This window comes from Pseudorca crassidens, chromosome 10, assembly GCF_039906515.1.
Source record: "Pseudorca crassidens isolate mPseCra1 chromosome 10, mPseCra1.hap1, whole genome shotgun sequence".
Classification (NCBI taxonomy): Eukaryota; Metazoa; Chordata; class Mammalia; order Artiodactyla; family Delphinidae; genus Pseudorca; species Pseudorca crassidens.
Window position 1 is genome coordinate 100,408,901 of NC_090305.1, and position 20,271 is coordinate 100,429,171.

Here is a 20,271-nt window from a genome sequence, read left to right on the forward strand (position 1 = left end):
TGTACTGCAAAAAAAAAAAGAAAAAAGAAAAGGGGAACTAGGAGGAGGTATGTTAGCATGACTAAGCAGAACATCAACCCTTTGGGCTCTGAGCATAGTTTTAGAGAACTGGAGCTTTTGTGGAACAGATGCTTGGCTATCTGTGTGTGCCTCTTATGAGGATTTTAATTTTTTTATTTAAAGGAAAAAAATGTTACTTGCTAATCTCATCATTGGCATTTTTTTGTCCCAGGGCATACTAGACTATCTGGATAATATGTCACCCCAGCAAATACGAAAACTCTTCTATATTCTCAGCACACTGGCATTTAGCAAACAGCATGAAGCCAGCAGTCACATCCAGGTAAGAGGCAGTGTGTTGAGAAAGAATCTTTTAAACCTCTTCAATTGAAATTTGCTGAACAAAATTACTGCAGCCTGTGTAGTGGTAGGAATAGAGTACATAGCTGTAGTCCTAGCATTTGTTTATTCTTTTCTTACTACAAACATTAGGTGTCTACTGTGTGCCAAGCACTGAGATGATAGGTATATATTAGACCTCCTGCCCTCAAGGAGCTTAGTCTGTTAGGGTGAAAATGAGTCTGTAATCAGCTAATTATGAAACTGAGTAAGAAAAGCCACTCAGGTACTGTACTGAGTGCCACGGGGACACAGGGAATTCCCTTGTTCCCTAAGGAACATCTCCATCTAATGTGAACTCCATCTGGGCCTGCTCTCATTTGTGGGCATCATTCATTGAAAAAGCCAGGCAAAAGAACTAAAGATTAGGTTGGAATCATAACTCATAGCTCTTTTATATCTTTAGTGCCACCTTGTGGCAGTAATCCATACTGGCCTGTGACTTTGAACAACCAATACTTTTTTTTTTAACTAAAATTAATTGGCTGGGTAATATACACGCATGGTACAAAATTCAGAAGGTATAGAAAGGTAGTGAAAGATGTCTCCTCGCTCTCAGTCCTCTAGGCATCTGGTTCTCTAAAGGCAATCGCTGTTATTAGCTTATGGCTTTCTGAGATGTTCTGAGAATTAACAAATTTGTATTTACTTGTATACCTATATTCCACACCTTACCCTCTTGTTCTGTGTCTTGCTTGTTTCATTTAGCAGTACAGTTTGACGATTTCTTCATGTCAGTAATAATAGAACTACATCATTATTTTATTTTATTTTAATTAATTAATTTATTTATGGCTGCGTTGGGTCTTCGTTGCTGCGTGCAGGCTTTCTCTAGTTGTGGCAAGCGGGGGCTACTCTTCGTTGCAGTGCACGGGCTTCTCAGGGCAGTGGCTTCTCTTGTTGTGGAGCACGGGCTCTAGGCGCATGGGCTTCAGTAGTTGTGGCACATGGGCTTAGTAGTTGTGGTGCACGGGCTTAGTTGCTCCACGGCATGTGGGATCTTCCTGGACCAGGGCTCAAACCTGTGTCCCCTGCCTTGGCAGGTGGTTTCTTAACCACTGTGCCACCAGGGAAGCCCTATTTTATTTTTTAATTGTGGTAAAATATACGTAAGATAAGTTTTACTATTTTAACCAATGTTAAGTGTACAACTCAGTGACATTAAGTACATTGACAGTGTTGTGCAACCACCAGCATTATCCATCTCCAGAACTTTTTCATCATCCCGAACAGAAACTCTGTCCCCATTAAGCAATAACTCCCCATTCCCTTTCTCTACACCCTGGTAACCTCTAATATACTTCTATGAATTTGCATCATCTAGGTACTTCATTTAAATAGAGTTGTACAATATTTATCCTTTTGTGTCTGGCTTTTTTCACTTAGCATAATGTGTTCACGGTTCCTCCACGTTGTAGGATATCTCAGGACTTTATTCCTTTTTATGGCTGATAGTGTTCCATTGTATGTATAGACTGCAAGTAGTTTATCCATTCACCCATTGATGGATATTGGCTTTTTTTCCATCTTTTGGCTATTTTGAATAATGCTGCTATGAACATTGATGTACAGGTATCTCTTTGAGTCCCTGTTTTCACTTCTCTTGGGTACATACCTAGAAGTGGAATTTCTGAGTCATGTAATGATTCTGTGTTTAACATTTTGAGGAACCACTAAACTGTTTTCCACAGTGGGTGCACCATTTTACATTCCCATGAACAGTAGAGGGTTCCAATTTTTCCACATCCTCACCAACACTTATTTTCTATTTTTTATGTTTAACTATCCTGCCGTTTGAAAAGTGGTATCTCATTGTGGTTTTGATTTCCATTTCCCAGATGACTAATGATGTTGAGCATCTTGTTGTGTGCTTATTGGTCCTTGTATATCTTCTTTGGAAAAAGTCTATTCAAGTCCTTTGCTCACTTCTTTTTTTCTCACTTTTTTTTTTTTTTTTTTTGCGATAAGTGGGCCTTTCACTGTTCTGGCCTCTCCTGTTGTGGAGCACAGACTCCGGACGCGCAGGCTCAACGGTGGCTCATGAGCCTAGCCACTCCGCGGCATGTGGGACCTTCCCGGACTGGGGCACGAACCCGTGTCCCCTGCATCAGCAGGCAGACTCTCAACCACTGCGCCACCAGAGAAGCCCCTCACTTTTTAAATGGATTATTTTTTGTTGTTGTTGACGTATAGGAGTTCTTTATATACTCTGAATATTAATCCCTAATCAGATATATGATTTGCAGATTTTTTCCTCCCGTTCTGTGGATTGTCTTTTAATCTTGATAGTGTTCTTTAACGTAGTTTTGATGAAGTCCAACCAATCTATTTTTTTTTCTTTTGTTAGTGGTACTTTTGGTGTCATACTTTAAAAAAATTGCCAAATTTGAAGTCATGAAAAATCTCCCCTATGATTTCTTCTCAGAGTTTTAGTTTTAGCTCTTAAATTTAAATCATTGATTCACTTTGAGTTAATTTTTAAATATGGTGTAAGATAAGGGTTCAACTTCATTTTTTTTTAAACAAGCTAGTTTTTATTTTATTTATTTATTTATTTTGGTTGTGCCGGGTCTTAGTTGCGTCACACGGGATCCTCATCGCAGCGTGCGGGATCCTTAGTTGTGGCATGTGGACTTCTTAGTTGCAGCATGAGGACTTCTCAGTTGCAGCATGAGGACTCTTAGTTTCGGCATACGAACTACTAGTTGCGGCATGCATACGGGATCCAGTTCCCTGACCAGGGATCGAACCTGGGCCCCCTGCATTGGGAACGCAGAGTCTTACCCACCGGTCCACCAGGGAAGTCCCTCAACTTCATTTTTGTGTGTGTGGGTATCCAGTTTTTTCTAGTACCTTTTGTTGAAAAGACTCTTTTTCCATTGAGTGGTCTGGGCACCTTTGTGGACAATCAATTGGCCGTATGTGTGAGGGTTTATTTCTAGGACTGTTGGCCTAAATGTGTGTCCTTATGCCGGTAGCACACTTTTGATTACTGTAACTTTGTAGTACTTTTGAAATTGGGAAGTGTGAGCCCTCCAAATTTGTTCTTTTTCAACATTTTTTTTTTTTTTTTAATTCTAGTTTTTGTATTTATTTTTTGGCTGCGTTGGGTCTTTGTTGCTGCGTGAGAGCTTTCTCTAGTTGCAGCGAGTGGGGGCTACTCTTTGTTGTGGTGTGCGGGCTTCTCATTGTGGTGGCTTCTCTTACTGTGGCTCTAGGTGTGTGGGCTTCAGTAGTTGTGGCTTGCAGGCTCTGGAGCACAGGCTCAGTAGTTGTGGTGCATGGGCTTAGTTGCTCCACGGCATGTGGGATCTTCCCAGGCCAGGGATCAAACCCATGTCCCCTGCACTGGCAGGTGGATTCTTAACCACTGCACCACCAGGGAAGTCCCTCAAGATAGTTTTGGCTATTAGGGGTCTCTTGAAATTCCATATGAATTTTAGTATGGGTTTTTCTATTTCTGTAAAAAATGCCGTTGGTATTTTAATAAGGATTACATTGAATGAGCATATTATCATCTTAACAATGTTCAGTCTTCCATTCCATGAACATGGGATATCTTTCCATTTATTTAGGTCTTCTTTAATTTCTTTCAGCAATGTTATGCAGTTGTTTTTTTTTTTGCGGTATGCGGGCCTCTCACTGTTGTGACCTCTGCCGTTGCGGAGCACAGGCTACGGATGCGCAGGCTCAGCGGCCACGACTCACGGGCCCAGCCGCTCCACGGCATGTGGGATCTTCCCGGACTGGGGCACGAACCTGTGTCCCCTGCATCGGCAGGCGGACTCTCAACCACCGCGCCACCAGGGAAGCCCTGTTATGCAGTTTTTAATGTATAAGTCTTTTGCCTCCTTGGTTAAATTTATTCCTAAGTACTTTTTTCTGTTTGATTACTTCTACCTGATCAGCCAACAACATTATGATACTTTACATTATCTATATCAAGCAACTATCACAACGGTAACAATAATAGCTGTTATTATTGAATGTCTACCATATGTTGGGCCCTGTTCTTGGAATTTTTCGTAATTTGTCTCTGATCCTTGAAAAACCTTTCCCATTTTATAGATGAAAAAAATTGAGACTCAGAAACATGAAATGACTCACCAAAGACCACACAGTTAGTAAATGATAGAACCCTTGCTATTCTAGGGTTTTTGGCTCTAATATTTGTAGGCTCTTTTGCTGTACCATTCCAACATCTTCATCTTTATCATTGTTTCCTTGTAGGATGACATGCACCTGGTGATACGAAAACAGCTCTCTAGCACCATGTTCAAGTACAAGCTCACTGGTATTATTGGTGCTGTCACTATGGCTGGCATCATAGCAGCAGACAGGTATGCATGGAAATTCTGATTTCTGTGGCTCATGGTCAATTAATCAAGTTGCTGTCTTAAAAAATAAATTGTTACATTGTGTAGACATCATTGTAACAGAAGACATTAAAACCATAATAAGAGAAGTGAGCAAATGTTTGTTGCCACTTTTCCATGTTGCAGCATGTGGGATCTTTCGTTGCAGCGCGTGGGATCTTTCATTGCGGTGTGTGAACTCTTCGTTGTGGCGCGTGGGCCTCTCTCTAGTTGTGGTGCGTGGGCTACGGAGTGTGCGGACTCTCTAGTTGTGGTGCACAGGCTCCAGAGTGTGCGTGCTCAGTAGTTGCAGCATGTGGGCTCTCTGGTTGTGGCGCATGGGCTCTAGAGCGCACGGGCTTAGTTGCCCTGCGGCATTTGGGATGCTAGTTCCCCAACCAGGAATCGAACCCCGTCCCCTGCATTGGAAGACAGATTCTTAATCACTGGACCACCAGGGAAGTCCCCTATGTTCCTTCTAATCTTGACTGTATATACTACATATAATTTTTACAGAATTGCAATAACAGTCATTACATTCTGATGGTTTAAAACTAGGGATTGCTAAGAAATTAAGTTCTAGAAGTGTTTCTAAAAAAGGGAAACCCTGATCTCCCTGGGATGCATTCTTCTGCATCTGCTCCAATCCTGGGCACTAGACAATACAGGTTTCTCCACTGCTGTGTTATTCCTGTCTGGAACACCATGTTTGATATAAATAAAGTCTTCCTGTGGTTTTTTCCCCCTTTGCACTTTGATGCCACAATTGTAACACCTAAAAGAAGCTTGGGGCTTGATAAGTTGTTACCATTGCAAAATGAGATTGGAATTTAGTTCATGCTTCTTGGAAATGATTTGTCATGAATTTCTGGCACCTCAGGAAACATCCTTAGAGTCATCATTAGTAATCCGTAGAGGCTGCATAGTATACTGGTTAAAAGTTCATTCTCTGGAGCCATACTGCTTGCCTGGGGTGAAATACTGGTTCCGTTATTTATTAGTTGAATGATCTTGGGTAAGTTACTTTACCTCTCTGTACCTTTGTATTCTCACATCTGTGAAATAAAGATATTAATAGTATTTACTTCATAGAGTTGTTGAGAGCATTAAATAGAACAATGCCGAGTGCTTGCCCCTATGATTTTTACTAATTTAATGTATCCTTAAAAAAATCTAAGATAACCATTGTTTGCTCTAATCCACATTTTGTATGGTCTAAATAAATACTTGGGGACTGGCTTGGTGGTCCAGTGGTTAAGACTCCATGCTCCCAATGTAGGGGGCCTGGGTTCCATCCCTGGTCAGGGAACCAGATCCCGCATGCTGCATCAAAGACCCAGTGCAGCTAAATAAATAAATATTTTAAAAACAAACAAACTTGTCTGTGCTTTCGTGCACTTTTATCTCCACCCCAAGCCCAAGGAAGGCACATTTCTTAAATTTATTGCCAGTTGTTACAAAATATTACAAAAATGGGTCTAAAATAATGTTTTTAGAAGTAGATCTTCCAGTTTGACCCCAGGGAGAGGAGACCTCAGCAGTGAACAGTGTACACAGGTAAGTTCTTGTCGTGTAGTTGGATATGTTTATGAGTAACTGAGGAATTGCTTCTGGTCACTGTCACCTTGCCAGGAAGAAGGCTTTTTTTTTCAAAATATGTTTTCCTGAACTCATAGCTTTTGTAATTTGTACCACTCTTTTGTCCTTTAGAATCCACTGGCTTGGGTTGTATTTTAGTTCTGTATCTGTCTAATCTTCCTAATTAAATTGTAAATTCCTAGAGAGCAAAAAAGGTGGGTCATGTTTGAGAGTAGCAGATTGACTGGAGCATAGGGACAAGTAAGTGTGTAATTGGAGAGTTGGAGCTAAAGCTAGTTTGGAGATAGAAAACAGAGAGCTCTGAATGTGTATCAAGACATTTTGATTTAATTTTTCCACAGAGGTAGTCCGTAAGGGTTTCTTAGCATAGAAATGGCATAATCCAAGCTTCGCTTTAGAGAAATTAATCAGTTTCATGTGTATGATGGGTTGGAAAAGAGATGAGATTCAAAAGAGATGGATTGGTCAGGAGGCTTAGGAAAAACCTCAGGTGAGAGGTGGTGATAAGAGCTTTGCCAGTGATATCGGAAAGGGAAAAACTTACTACTGAATGGGGTGAATGGTGTTTAATTAGGAAGCACTGGCATCCCAAGGGCTGGACCGTTCTTTCTCTTCGACTGCTCCAGGTAACCTCCTTGCTACAGTTGGTTCATTCCTGCAGTGAGCAGTCTCCTCAGGCCTCTGCACTTTATTATGATGAATTTGCCAACCTGATCCAAGGCAGAAAGCTGGCTCCACAAGTGCTGGTATGTCCAAGTATCTTTTCTTAAAGCAATGAAGCATGAGGGCTGCTTTACTATACATTCTTCAAACCCTTCCCTCTGTTGTGCTGCAAAAATAAAAAGATCTTCCTGTGAGCTCTCCCATATTCTAATTGGGAAGGCTGTTCTGACTCACTCGGCCCCAGGCCTCTCCTCTGAGGCCTCCTTCATATAATAAAAATAAGGGATGAGGATGATGAACATGTGGTTAATGATGTTGTTGAAAGCCACCATCTATTCTGTGCCAAGCACTGTGTTAAGCATTTTTCATGTATTATGTCTATTCCACATCAGAATGATGAGGTATGTATTATTGTTATTTTCTTTTCAGAAATGAGGAAACTGAAGCTTTAGAAAGGTTAATAGTTTATTTAGGGCTTTATAGCACATATACCCTGGTCTACCCAGCCTTTTTTGTTTGTTTCCTAAAGGAATGGGCTGGGCAGACCATCTTTAATGATTTCCAGGATGCCTTTGTGGTGGACATCTGTGTTGTTCCAGAAGGGTAAGTACCGTTTACCCACTGACATGGTTGTACTGGTCAAGAAATTATGTCAGTTATGTCAGTTGCTGGTGCAAACCTCAGAATGTCTTGACCTCAGCCAAGTCTAGCCCACTCCCACAACTTCCCTCCTCCCAACCCCAGTACCCCGGCACCCCCAGCTCCAGGATTGCTAAAAGATTCCCCACTTGTTCTTTGTCCTCTTTCTCACTTCTCCTCATAACAGAGGAGATTAGTTTGTTCTAGTGGTTTCTCCCATAGACTTGCCATACCCTTGAATTGCGGTATCAGATTCTGGGTTCTCTCCACAGTGACTATCCATTTCCTGTGAAAGCTCTCTACGGACTAGAAGACTATGATAGTTGTGATGGGATTGCCATCAACCTCCTGCCACTGTTGTTCTCTCGGGACTTTGTGAAAGATGGGGGTAGACTGACTTCGCAGGAATCAGACCAAAAGTCAGTACACTTTTTCTTCTCTAAAACCTCTGTTGGTGTTTTGAATGTTCATGGGGAATGCCGCAGTTCATGCAGTCTCTTGAGAACTTGATTGAAAAGGATTTCTCCCAAGACAGGTGGTATATGGATGGGCTCCTAAGAATGGGGCAGACTCCTTGTTTTCTCCCAGACCCTGGGTTTGGGATTTGCATTGAGTCATGACAGCCAACAGATATTCTGTGAGGCTGCTTTTGTTTCTGTTCCTTTTTCCCACCCATGAACGTGTTTGTCTATCTCTGCCACTCTTAACACCCTCCTTCCGTCTTATCTCCACTTCCTCCTAACACATGGGCATTCAGTCTACTTACCTCTGTCTTCCTCCAATTCAGTTCATTATTTATTTGGTGAGCATCCATTACATTCCTTGTTATATGTTCTTAAAAGTAGACATTTATTTTGGGCAAACCTCCTTAATTATAAGGTTGGGCTCCCTATAAACATGGACTAATGTGTCTATAAACCGTGGTCTAAAAATGGATTTTTCCTTCCCAGATTGGTTTCTCCGTTGTGCCTGGCTCCCTACTTCAGGTTACTGAGACTTTGTGTGGACAGACAACATAATGGAAACTTGGAGGAGATTGATGGTTTATTAGGTATAGGATGAAGTTATCAGATCCTTTCTTCTTTGTAACGTTTCTTTGGTAAACTTAGGGAAGGGGCAGACTGGTACATGTGTGTGGGGGAAGTAATTTTTTAACTTCACAGAGAATTTTAGATTATATTTATTGACTGCTGCATGATATGGAAGTATTTTTGAGACTAATCAAAGCTTGACCTTCAAATACTAGTTAAAGGGGAAAGTAAGTAGAAGGAGAGCTAGCTCTAGGGGCAGCATCCATGTTCTGTTGACTTGAACTAAAGGAGATTAGAAATGTTTGTCCTTCTCTTTCAGACTGTCCTATATTCCTCACTGACCTGGAGCCTGGAGAGAGACTGGAGTCCATGTCTGTTAAAGAGCGTTCATTCATATGTTCACTTATATTTCTTACTCTCAACTGGTTCCGAGAGGTGAGCAGAGTTACTAGGACAATTCACTTACTGTCTGTAGTTTCTCTTGAAAGGAAACAGTTTCCTTGGTTCCACGAGGCTCCTTAAAAATTCTTCACCAACCACTAACCCCTGTGTGTTTCTGCAGAGGTTGTATCCTACCCTTCCCTAATCATATGCGCCTCCTGATGCAGCGAAATCAAAATACTTAGAATTCACTTACTGTTGCCCATGCTTTACTACCTCCAAGCCTTTTCATGGTAATCTACTTCTGCCTGGAATAACTTCACCTTCACCACTGTGAAAATACTGTTCCTCCTTACATCACTATGCACTTAATGTTTCGATTTAGTGAGATCAAGTGAATGATAGTTTTCACTTTCCTTTACAGTATGTTTGTGCTTAATGAAATGCACAATCATAATGAAATATAATGAAAATGAAATGCAGAAAATGATGGTAACATCTTACATCTATATCATACTTCCTTTCTCATGCATATTATTTCTGAGAATGTTTATTCACTTGAAATATCTCTTCTTATCCTGACAACTATATTATGATGTAGGCGGGATGGATATTATTATCCTCGTTTTACACATATGGAATTGCAGGTACAGAGAGTTCAAAGTCATTAAAATTTATCAAACACATGTGCCAAATGCTGGGCTAGTTTCTTTATTCACACTTAATCCATATGACTGCATTCCAGTTTTATAGCTGAAGAAATAAAAGCTCAGAAAGGTTAAAGACTTGGCCAAGGTCACACAACTAGTAAGTAGCAGACTAGGATCTGTTTCACCGAAGTGTATACTTTCTAGCTATTGTGTTGTTCTACCTTATTACTTAACTAGAAATAAGTAGAACCAGGATTAGAAGTTAGATCTCCTCTATTGGCCCAGAGCTTTTTCTTTACAGCCCCTTGCTGAGAACACTTTGACATTTCTCACTAGACTCACAGATGCTGTCACCAAACAACTCTTTTAGCTCTCGCTGAATAACGCAAACAAGGTTAAAATCTGAATAGTTCACAGTGTGAGAATATAATTTTTACTTCCACAGGTTGTAAATGCCTTCTGTCGGCAAACATTACCCGAGATGAAAGTGAAGGTGCTCACCCGGTTAAAGCACATTGTAGAGCTGCAGCAACTCCTGGAAAAGCACTTGGCAGGTGAGGGAAGGGTCCTGTATTGCAGCCCTGCTGGGCAGTGGTGAGGAGATAGCAGAGTTAGCTTTTAAGCCAGACTCAACGATAGCTGCCCCCGACTCGTGGGACAAGAAAATGGTTGCTCAACAAAAATTTTTAAAAATGAGTACATCAGACTTCCCTGGTGGTGCAGTGGTTAAGAATCCGCCTGCCAACGCAGGGGACATGGGTTCGAGCCCTGGTCCGGGAAGATCCCACATGCCGCGGAACAGCTAAGCCCGTGTGCCACAACTACTGAGCCTGTGCTCTAGAGCCCGCGAGCCACAACTGCTGAGCCTGCATGCCACACCTACTGAAGCCCATGCCTAGAGCCCATGCTCCGCAACAAGAGAAGCCACCACAATGAGAAGCCCATGCACCGCAACGAAAAGTAGCCCCCGCTCACCGCAACTAGAGAAAGCCCGCGTGCAGCAACAAAGACCCGACACAGCCAAAAATAAAGAAAGAAAGAAAGAAAATTAAAAAAAAAAAGAATACATCCATTTTCCTCCCATTGTTATCTCCAGGAAACCTTGGTGTTTAATACAAGATATAAAACATTGGTTGGGCTTTTTGTACATTACATTGCTTCTTTGGATGTCAAACTTCCAGTGCCCTTTGCCTTCTTGAACATCATTATGAACCAGGAATACAGCTGAGAGGCCTCTTAATACCTTCTGGCCATTAAGAAAACTTGTCATTTTAGAGTGCTAGCTTTGGGACTTCCCTGGTGGTCCAGTGGGTAAGACTCCCTGCTCCCAATGCAGGGGGCCCAGATTTGACCCCTGGTCGGGGAACTAGATCCTACATGCATACTGCAACTAAGAAGCCCACATGACACAACTAGGAGGTCCGCTTGCTGCAACTAAGACTCGGCGCAGCCAAAAATAATTAATAAATAAATAAAAATAAAGTGCTAGCTTGATTCTCTGGGGAAAACATGGAGCCTGCCTCAGGCTCTCATCTAAATAATTGTGTGTAAAACAAACTGCTATGTGACCAGATATTGCTAATATCTTTAGATTTTAAATGTAAGTTAATTTATTTTTAGTTCTTATCTGCTTGGATGTTTTATATTGGTATAATGGTTTTATGTTGATTGATCATAATCAATTAATATGATATTCCTGTAAGTTATCTTTGGCTATTTTACTATGCCAAAATGATTAACGTCAGATGACCTGAATGCATCTTACAGGCAGTCAGCCATGCTTGGCAGTTCTGGAAACTAGTTTTTAGCTAATCGGGTGATTAGAATTCAAGTCTAATAGTGGTATATGGTTGGTATTCATTGAGCTTCCTGCTGTTTGTTTCAGTCACTCCAGACTATGTTCCTCCCCTTGCAAACTTTGACTTGGAAACTTCAGAAGTAACACCTCATACCAGTACTGCTGTTTCAGCAAAAATCAGAATACAAGGAAATTTAGGTGAGTATGCTCTTTTCTTCTTATTCTGTGTCTCCCTATGTGCCATGCTGAATTTACTTAGAGGTTATGTGCATCAAGGCATCAGTAATTGGAGAGATTATATAATTGAACCCTTCTTTGGCATGGTTATCAATGAACTATAATTTAGGGTTATAAAATTACCTCTTGTCTCTAGGTAGTCTTCAGCAGGTTGTTTCTTGAAGGCAGTGATATTTAGTAAACATGATTATTGATTATTTGAGTCACTTTTCTCTTCTTGAAATACAAGGAGGAAGGAAGCGAAAAGCAGATGGCAACAAAACATCCTCCCCTGACCCACTTTCAAAGGAGGATAATTCAGAATGCGACCCTGCACCATCTGATAGGAGCCAGCTGGAAAAGGTATTGGAATGACTGGTATCTATGAAGGTGTGTGACAGCCCGGTGAGATTAACAAAGGGCCAGCATTATCCTATGCACTTTACAGAGAGAAGGATTAGGGAAAAGAGAGGCGAACAAACTCTCCTAGGCCTTGGAGTGACCCTCTCAGTAGCAGAGTTTGGGTTAGACTCCAAACATTTATCACTACCACACACTGTTTTTCTAATTATTTTCTTGATTGTATTACTCCCTTTTTTGCATCCCAGGAGTACTTTGAATTCTCACTTGTAGCAATTAGCAAATTCTTTGTATGTAGTACAAGATATACTTCTTTTAGCCTCTTTCCTCTTCGGATCCCAGATTATCTCTTTCTCAATGAATTTAGATAACATGAAATGCTTAGTACCGTTTCTTTTTTTTTTTTTGCGGTACGCGGGCCTCTCACTGTTGTGGCCTCTCCTGTTGCGGAGCACAGGCTCTGGACGCACAGGCTCTGGACGCTCAGGCTCAGCGGCCATGGCTCATGGGCGCAGCCGATTTGCGGCATGTGGGATCTTCCCGGACCAGGGCACGAACCCGTTTTCCCTGCATCGGCAGGCAGACTCTCAACCACTGCGCCACCAGGGAAGCCCATTAGTACAGTTTCTTAATACAGATACTTAATAAACAGTAGGTCCTTTTCCTGTAATTGTACCACCCACAGGGTAGGTTTGTGAAATTGCCTAAACCACATGGATCCCAATTATTTCTGTTTTTTAGGTACTGTTTATTGAGAATTTATGTGTAACTCCTCTAATCTTCCTAAAAACTCAAGCTTAGTATTGATATTTACATTTAATAGACGAGGAAACTAAGATCCAGAGAGGATAGGTGACTTGTGTAAAGTTACACAGTTAATAAGTGCTTGAGCAAGGGTTTGAAGCCAAATCTTTCTGGCCCCTAAGCTCATAGTTTTCTATACCACACCATAGTGCCTTGATTTGTCTATATTAATCCCTAAGTGGAAACCAACTGAGTATCGATGTGTGACCTATATCCCAATATTACAATACGTGATCTGTTTCAGGAATATTTAGGGACTTTGGTAAAAGGAAGTTGGTAAAAGGATGTGATGAACTGTAACTTTTTACATAAAATAAATGCAAAATTGCATTTTGAAATCTTCATTTAAAGTTAGATTAATATAGAAGCCTTATTCTATTGGTTTCTGGTACTTTCCTCCCAGGAGTTCAGAGGGAAAGAAGAAAAGACATCAGTATCATTACAGAATTACCACGCTTTTTTCCGAGAACTGGACCTTGAGGTCTTCTCTATTCTGCATTGTGGGCTCGTGACCAAGTTCATCCTAGATACTGAAATGCACACTGAAGTAAGTGACAGAGCTGAGATCCCAGAACTTAATCTTATTTCAGAAAGTTCCTCAGCTCTATTCCTTTTTCCAAAAGAAAACCATGACCCTGGGAGAAGTTGGACTCTGGCCTCCAAAGCCTTTATATGTGCAAGTGTGGATGAATAATCATCCTCATCATCTTGATGTTTATAAGTCTAAGTTTTTTTTATAGTGCATTAGGTATTACAAAAGATCATGCTAATGATGTGATCCTTACTTTACGTTACTAATAATAACCTATTTAGATTACTTTTGTGGAGCAACACTGTTGTGATTTATAGTTACACAATGCTCTTTTCACTTTTTTGTGACATTTGTTCAGTGTCCATGAGTTTGTTGAGGCCTTTTTTGTTTTTGATGCAAATCTAGATATTGGCAATTCAGTATTACGTAAGCATGATGCTTGCCTTCAGCTAGCTTATAATCTAATAAAGGAAGGAGACAACTAGCAGTACATTGTATATTGATGGTCTGAACCAAGTACCAGTGAAACTGAGGAGAGAATGGTATTTATAATGAAGTTGGAAGTAGAAGACATTTACACAGAGAAGGTACCTTTTGGTATGGGATTTCACCAGAGAGTAGAGTTTTTCCAGGTTAAAATTTTTTTGAGAAAATGCATGGATTTTTACCATAGATTTTTCAAGAATGTAAGCTCCTTCAAAATGGAGTGTTTTTTTTTTTTTTTTCAGTCTTTTTGCGTCAGCCTGTACTTGGAGAGTCTCCATAGCTGTATGTTGAGTGAAAAGTTTGAAGTGAGACTGCTTGACCCATTCTACTTATGGTAGTGTAATATGGTTATAAGGATCCTGCCCAGAATTAATAGTAGCAAAACATTAGGTGGAAGAAAATATGAAAGAATTACTTAATGAACAGAGAAAAGCAAAATTCCCTTTAATTAGTCATTTTTTTTATCCCAAGTTACTTAGGAAATGCATCACGGGTCCATAGGTGGAAGGATACACCAGAGGCATTTATTTCTAGAGCAAAAGTGTGTCTTCTAAAACTATACTGCCTCATTCCCATTTAATAATTTTAAATTTTGTTTTACTTAAGAAGTGCATGACTTTTTGATTTGTTGACAGAGTACTACAGCCATTTATATGAGGTGGGGCAGAATTTCCCCCTTTTTTGGTAATGGTCAGATTCTTCACCCATTGTAAAGAGTAAACATGAAATGTGTCCCCCAGAAAGATGGCTAGGACATGCTGGGAATTACTCTTTCCTTCCTCTTTGTGATAGGCTACAGAAGTTGTGCAGCTTCAGCCCCCTGAGCTGCTTTTCTTGCTGGAAGATCTTGCCCAGAAGCTGGAGAACATGCTAACACCTTCTGTGACCAGGAGAGTCCCCTTCCTCAAGGTTAGTACAGGCAGGAGCACAGGCCCTGGCCTCTGGATTTGGAAACAAGGAGGTCTTAGTAGTGAGTAAGTTGTCACTTTCTCTGGTATTGTTTTTGGGTAGCATGGTGGTAGCCCCATTGCCAGCCCACGTTCATTTTGCTTTAGAAAGGAACTCTGAAACAGAGAAAACAGAAAAGCCACCCAAAACAGAAAATGTATTTCTAAATGCTCTGAGCATTCCTGAATCCTGTTCTTTGCTTGGGTTTTGGTTTTAACACCCTCCCGAACTAAGCCCTCGCCCAAGCCTCAGCATAGTAGTCAGCTGTCTAGAGAAGTCCAGAATCTCGAGTGTGTATGTAATGGACCAATGCATGTAGCCTCTGGGGAAGCAGTGGGATGACACAAACGACAAAATGTGTAAGTTTTAGGTGTAAACATTTAAAATTAGTATATCTAGTTACTTGATCCTTTCTTCTTATACTTAGTATTTGCTGTACATTCTTATCAGCCTAAATGATTTCTATTTTCGTGTGAGTTTTATCTCATTAGTAATTTTGGGTCTATACTTCTCAAACACTGTCTGTACTCTCTAAAAGCCAATCTCTTGGTTATTTGAAGATTGAGTGAGTTCCCTCTGTCAAAATATATCCCTAATTTCTTCTGTCCATTCTACCCGGTAGCACAAGGTTTGATTAATCTCTATAATAAACTCTTAGTTTCAGAGAAGCTATCCAACAGTTCCTTCCCTCGTAACTCTGAATTTATTATAGAGCAAAGGAAACCGGAATATTGGATTCTCACATCTCCACCAGAGATCTGCCTTAGAAATCGCTCATAGTGTTGTTCAACTGCTGAGCCCCATGTGTAACCATCTGGAGAACATTCACAACTATTTTCAGGTCAGAAGCCTATCTTATCATTATAGAGACTTAGAAATCACTTAATGAACAAGAGATTTCATTTTTGGCTGAGAAATATTGAAGGAGAATGAGGGCAATTGCTGAAGCAACAGTCTTAAAAGCATTTTTCCCTTGTAGTGCTTAACTGCTAAGAATCATGATGTAGTTGATGGACCAGGAATTAAAGGTCAGGAGTACGACATAATGTCTTCCTGCTATCAGAGGCTACTGCAGATTTTACATGGACTTTTTGCTTGGTGAGTATGTGGCAAGTACAGTAAGTAGAGATAATCAAGTATGTCCTTGCTTCTGCTTGACAGTCACCAAGGCACTGAGGTATAGAAAAGAAGGAAAGGGCTCCAAAATTTTATGTAAATATGATGCTTATTCTTTCTGTAGTGGTTTTGTCTGCATCATTTCATTTGGTCTTGCACGCTCTGTGTCTTACGGAGTCACTATTATTAACTCATCTGAAAATCAGATGACTTGCTTTTGGCTAACCTGTAACAAATCTGGCCATCTGATTCTTAGTGAGTTTGCTGTGGCAACCTTTCCCTAATAGCACCAGAGAGACTGTCAGTTAAGAAGTTGTTATTAAACAAGTTATAGGTAAATTCCAGATTATGAGGTAAAGAGCTGAAGGCTGTGTAAGCTGGGGTGTTTAGGGGTGCCTTCATGAAATCATGGGACTTCACGGGGCCCTTGGAGGGTAGATGGCTTTTTGGGAGGTAAAGGAAGAAACTGGAAAGCATGGCATGGACAAAAGTAGAAACGAGGGAGGTGTGTCCTTTAAATGGTTTTGTTCCTCAGGGCTGGGTCCTGGCCTCTCTGTTCTCATTATACAGGTTTCCTGGGCAGTCTCACCCAAGCTTAAATTCATGCTAAAATTTAACTTCTGAGCTGCAGGCATTTATCTCCAACTGCCTACTCAGCACCCCGTTATAGATATGTCATTGACACCTCAGACTCATCACATCCAAAACAAGTGTTTCTTCCTTCCCACATCTCCTTCGGCTTTCCCTGGCCAGATAGATGGCGCCACCAGTTGTTGAGCCAGAAACCAGGAGTTATTCTTTGTTCCTTCCTCTACTGTCTACCCTTTCTCTCTCCCACATCTGATCACAGAATCCTGCTGAGTTTGTCTTCTAGATAACACCTAAATGACCACCTGTTCTCTCCTCCTCCACTGCTTCCAGACTTCTGTCGTCTGTCACCAGGACTGGATTAGTTTCACAGTTGGTCTGTCTGCCTCCAGCTGTCCTCTTTCGGTCCCTTCTTCACGCAGCAGTTAAAGCGATCTTCCCAACACAAACCCGATCTTATCCTAGCGCAACTTTGGCTTCTGATTGCCGTTAGATTTCTCTTGAGTTCAAACTCTTTTACCCAGCTTCTAAGGCCTTTTATTATCTGACTCCTGCTATTCTACTCACTGTCTTGCACTCTGCCCTCCAGCTGTACTGAATTAATTTCAGCACCCTGTATAGCTTTTACCTGGAAGGCTCCACACATACCCATCCTTCTACCAGGATCCTCACCCTCCTTGATCCCCAGTCTTTTCTAAATCATCCCTGAGATCTGGATTTAAACTGTACTTCCTCAGGGGCATCTTCCTTGACCCCCTAGGCCAGGTAAGTCTCCTTTCTGCCTCTCTTATCCCCACTTCTTTGCTAATACTCTTACGATAAAACTGATCACATTTTATTATAATTACTTGTTGATCTGTCTTCCCTGCTGGACTGTGAGCTCCATGAAGGCAGAGACCAGCCATTGTCATATCCTCAGTACTTAAAAACAGTGCCTGACAAAGGATTTGAACAGATGCTGAAACAAGGAGATAAATGGATGGCAAATAAGCACATGCGAAGATATTCAGCAGTATTAGTTGTTAAGGAAATGCAAGTAAAAATCACAGAATGGCTAAATTAAAAAGGTTTACCTCGCCAAGTGTTGGCAAGGATGTAGAGTAACTGGAGCTCTCACATGCTGCTGGTGCAGCTGTACAATGGTGCACCCACTTTTGAAAACTGTTTGGCAGTTCCTTAAAAAGTTAGATATACACCTACCATACAACCCAGCCATTTCATTCCTAGTATTTATCCGAGAGAAATGAAAACATGTGTCTACACAAAGGCTTGTGAATGAATGTTTATTACAGCTTTATTTGTAATAGCCCCAAATTGGAAACAATTCAAATGTCCATCGAATAGTTAACAGATAAACAAATTGTGGTATGTTGATGTGGTAGAATACTACATTGCAACAACATGGATGAAAAAAGAATTATAGTGAAGAAAAACCAAGACCGTAAGAGTATGTAGTATTTGATTCTATTTATATAAAATTCTAGAAGAAGCATATAATTTTTTAGTGACAGAAAACAGTTCAGTGGTTGCCTCGCATTGGGCGGGAGGATGGAAGGAGGGATGGATTACAAAGGAATACGAGGAAACTTTTGGGGGTAATAGATATGTTTATTATTTTCAGTGCCATGGTGGTTTCATGGGTTTATATATAAGTCAGCTGATCAAATTCAGCATTTTAAATACATGCATTTTATTGTATGTCAATTATACTTTAATAAAGCCATCCCCACCCCCCACCTCCCCCCCTGAAAAACCTGCAGCCCATAAGAGGCCCTCAGAATTCATTTGTGGAAAGGAAAAGAGGCTACCACTGGTGATGTGGAAATGTTTCTAGAGGAGTGAAAGATCGAGGGGGTCAGATTGTGCTGGGCCTTGAAGGTCAGGCAGAAGAATTTGAATGTTGTCCAGGGAAGCAATTTTGGAGTTTTATGATCACAGCCATGATATAGTGAAAGCAGTGTTTTACGAAAATCCTTTTGGCAGCAGCATGCAGGACAAAGGGATTGGAAAGGCAATCAAAAAGACCAGTCAAAAGATGTTGACATGGGCTTCCCTGGTGGCGCAGTGGTTGGGGGTCCGCCTGCCGATGCAGGGGACACAGGTTCGTGCCCCGGTCCGGGAGGATCCCGTGTGCCGTGGAGCAGCTGGGCCCGTGAGCCGTGGCCACTGGGCCTGCGCATCCGGAGCCTGTGCTCCGCGACGGGAGGGGCCGCGGCGGTGGGAGGCCCGCGTACCACCAAAAAAAAAAAAAAAAAAAAAAAGTTGACGTGATCTGTGCATGGGTTGATGATAAGGGCCTGGCCTAGAGTGATGGCCTTGGCTTGGAAAGGAAGGGACAATAGGAAAGATAATCTGAAGATAGAATTGTCAAGACTTGACTTAATACAGAAGAAGGAATAAGTTCTTTGCTGAACATCTACTATGGATTAGACATGGATTTAAGCAATTTCACAAAGTTATTCCTGTTTTTTTAGAGAAGACTGATAGTTATCTCTAAAATGTAAAGAATGAAGGAGAGCTTTGTTTGCCTTGAAAATAATCCTAGGAGGACTGTTAGGTCCTTAAGGAAAGACGTTTTCAGATACGCTTCAGCTTCTAGTCTGATACAGCAGTGACTGAATTTAGCACTTGAGTACTTTCAGTACTTCAGTTCTCCTTTTTCTTCTGTTTTATCGATGGTACAGACTGGAGGCCAGGATCCTCAACTGCTGTCCACGTAATCTTCCTGAAACTGAGCTAAACTACCTTTCCTTGACTTTCCCTTAGGAACGGATTTTTTCAACCTGAAAATATTAATTTACTATACTCAGCCCTTGAGGTCCTTGCTAACCGACTGAAGCCAGGAGAGCCTGACCAAGCTTTGGAGGAGCTGCTTAGGTGGGTCAGACCACATATCCCTGAGTGTTGTCCCAAGAAACTCCTAGGAATAAGATTGGCAAGATTTCTTGGAGATAACTTGGTATTTTCAGTGACTTTTCCTCATTTTTGTGAGCTTTCTCATGTGTGTATTCAGATATATCCTGAAGCATTAGAAACTGTTGAATTAATCAAACTAAATCTTTATGCACCCTTCATCCTGTAAAGTTCGCCTTTTCAGGTAATGTTGATGAAAGCACTGGCCATCTGTAGTCAGCTCTTGATTATCCAGGGACCTACTCTGTCTCCTAGTAGGGTTGGGTAATTAGGTAGCAGTTAGTTACCACTGATTACCTGTCCATTTCCCTCATCTTGGAAGAAAAGGAGCCTAGGCCGAGGGCACAGGAGGTGAGAAGGAGCTCTAAGGGGCACAGCTTCCAGCCTCTACCCCAGCTTCAACCAGAGCACCTTGGTCTTTCCCTTACCTCCCCTGATAGCCTAGGCCATCACTGGGTCCACAGTCAATGCTTGTCATTCCTGCCTATAGAGCCTTATTTCATTTTCAATACAGTACTTTTAAATTTGTTTGAATTCCTTTCCACCAATCAATCAGGAGTTGACTCTAGTTTTATTTCACCTACAGTTTTGGATTAATTGTGACTCACATCTGCCATTACTTCAGAGCATTGAAAGCTAGCCATTTATGGTACATTTATTAGAAGCTCTGCTTTCTCTGCCTTATCATTTCCTTTCACTTTGTCCCTATGAACCCAGAACTTAAACATTATTCTCAGTGTGTTGCATAATGCCTTAAAGAGCAAGTAATTTATTCTACACTGAGAATAGTATA

At 41.2% G+C, this 20,271-nt stretch overlaps 1 protein-coding gene across 5 annotated transcripts in view; it reads left to right on the forward strand.

Annotated features, from left to right (window-relative positions):
* Positions 1 to 20,271, forward strand: part of FANCD2 (FA complementation group D2) — a 56,841-nt gene that overhangs the window by 24,879 nt on the left and 11,691 nt on the right. For 4 of the 5 annotated variants that reach the window (XM_067755428.1, XM_067755427.1, XM_067755426.1 and 1 more), the window contains 16 exons: positions 233 to 343; positions 4,630 to 4,739; positions 6,251 to 6,311; positions 6,980 to 7,099; positions 7,546 to 7,619; positions 7,928 to 8,074; positions 8,606 to 8,706; positions 9,006 to 9,121; positions 10,163 to 10,271; positions 11,603 to 11,713; positions 11,982 to 12,094; positions 13,299 to 13,442; positions 14,706 to 14,822; positions 15,574 to 15,702; positions 15,841 to 15,959; positions 19,332 to 19,442. In XM_067755428.1, coding sequence (XP_067611529.1) covers positions 233 to 343; positions 4,630 to 4,739; positions 6,251 to 6,311; positions 6,980 to 7,099; positions 7,546 to 7,619; positions 7,928 to 8,074; positions 8,606 to 8,706; positions 9,006 to 9,121; positions 10,163 to 10,271; positions 11,603 to 11,713; positions 11,982 to 12,094; positions 13,299 to 13,442; positions 14,706 to 14,822; positions 15,574 to 15,702; positions 15,841 to 15,959; positions 19,332 to 19,442 — 1,793 coding nt within the window. The remainder of the gene's footprint in view (positions 1 to 232; positions 344 to 4,629; positions 4,740 to 6,250; positions 6,312 to 6,979; positions 7,100 to 7,545; positions 7,620 to 7,927; positions 8,075 to 8,605; positions 8,707 to 9,005; positions 9,122 to 10,162; positions 10,272 to 11,602; positions 11,714 to 11,981; positions 12,095 to 13,298; positions 13,443 to 14,705; positions 14,823 to 15,573; positions 15,703 to 15,840; positions 15,960 to 19,331; positions 19,443 to 20,271) is intronic. The other variant, XM_067755429.1, reaches the window with a different exon arrangement.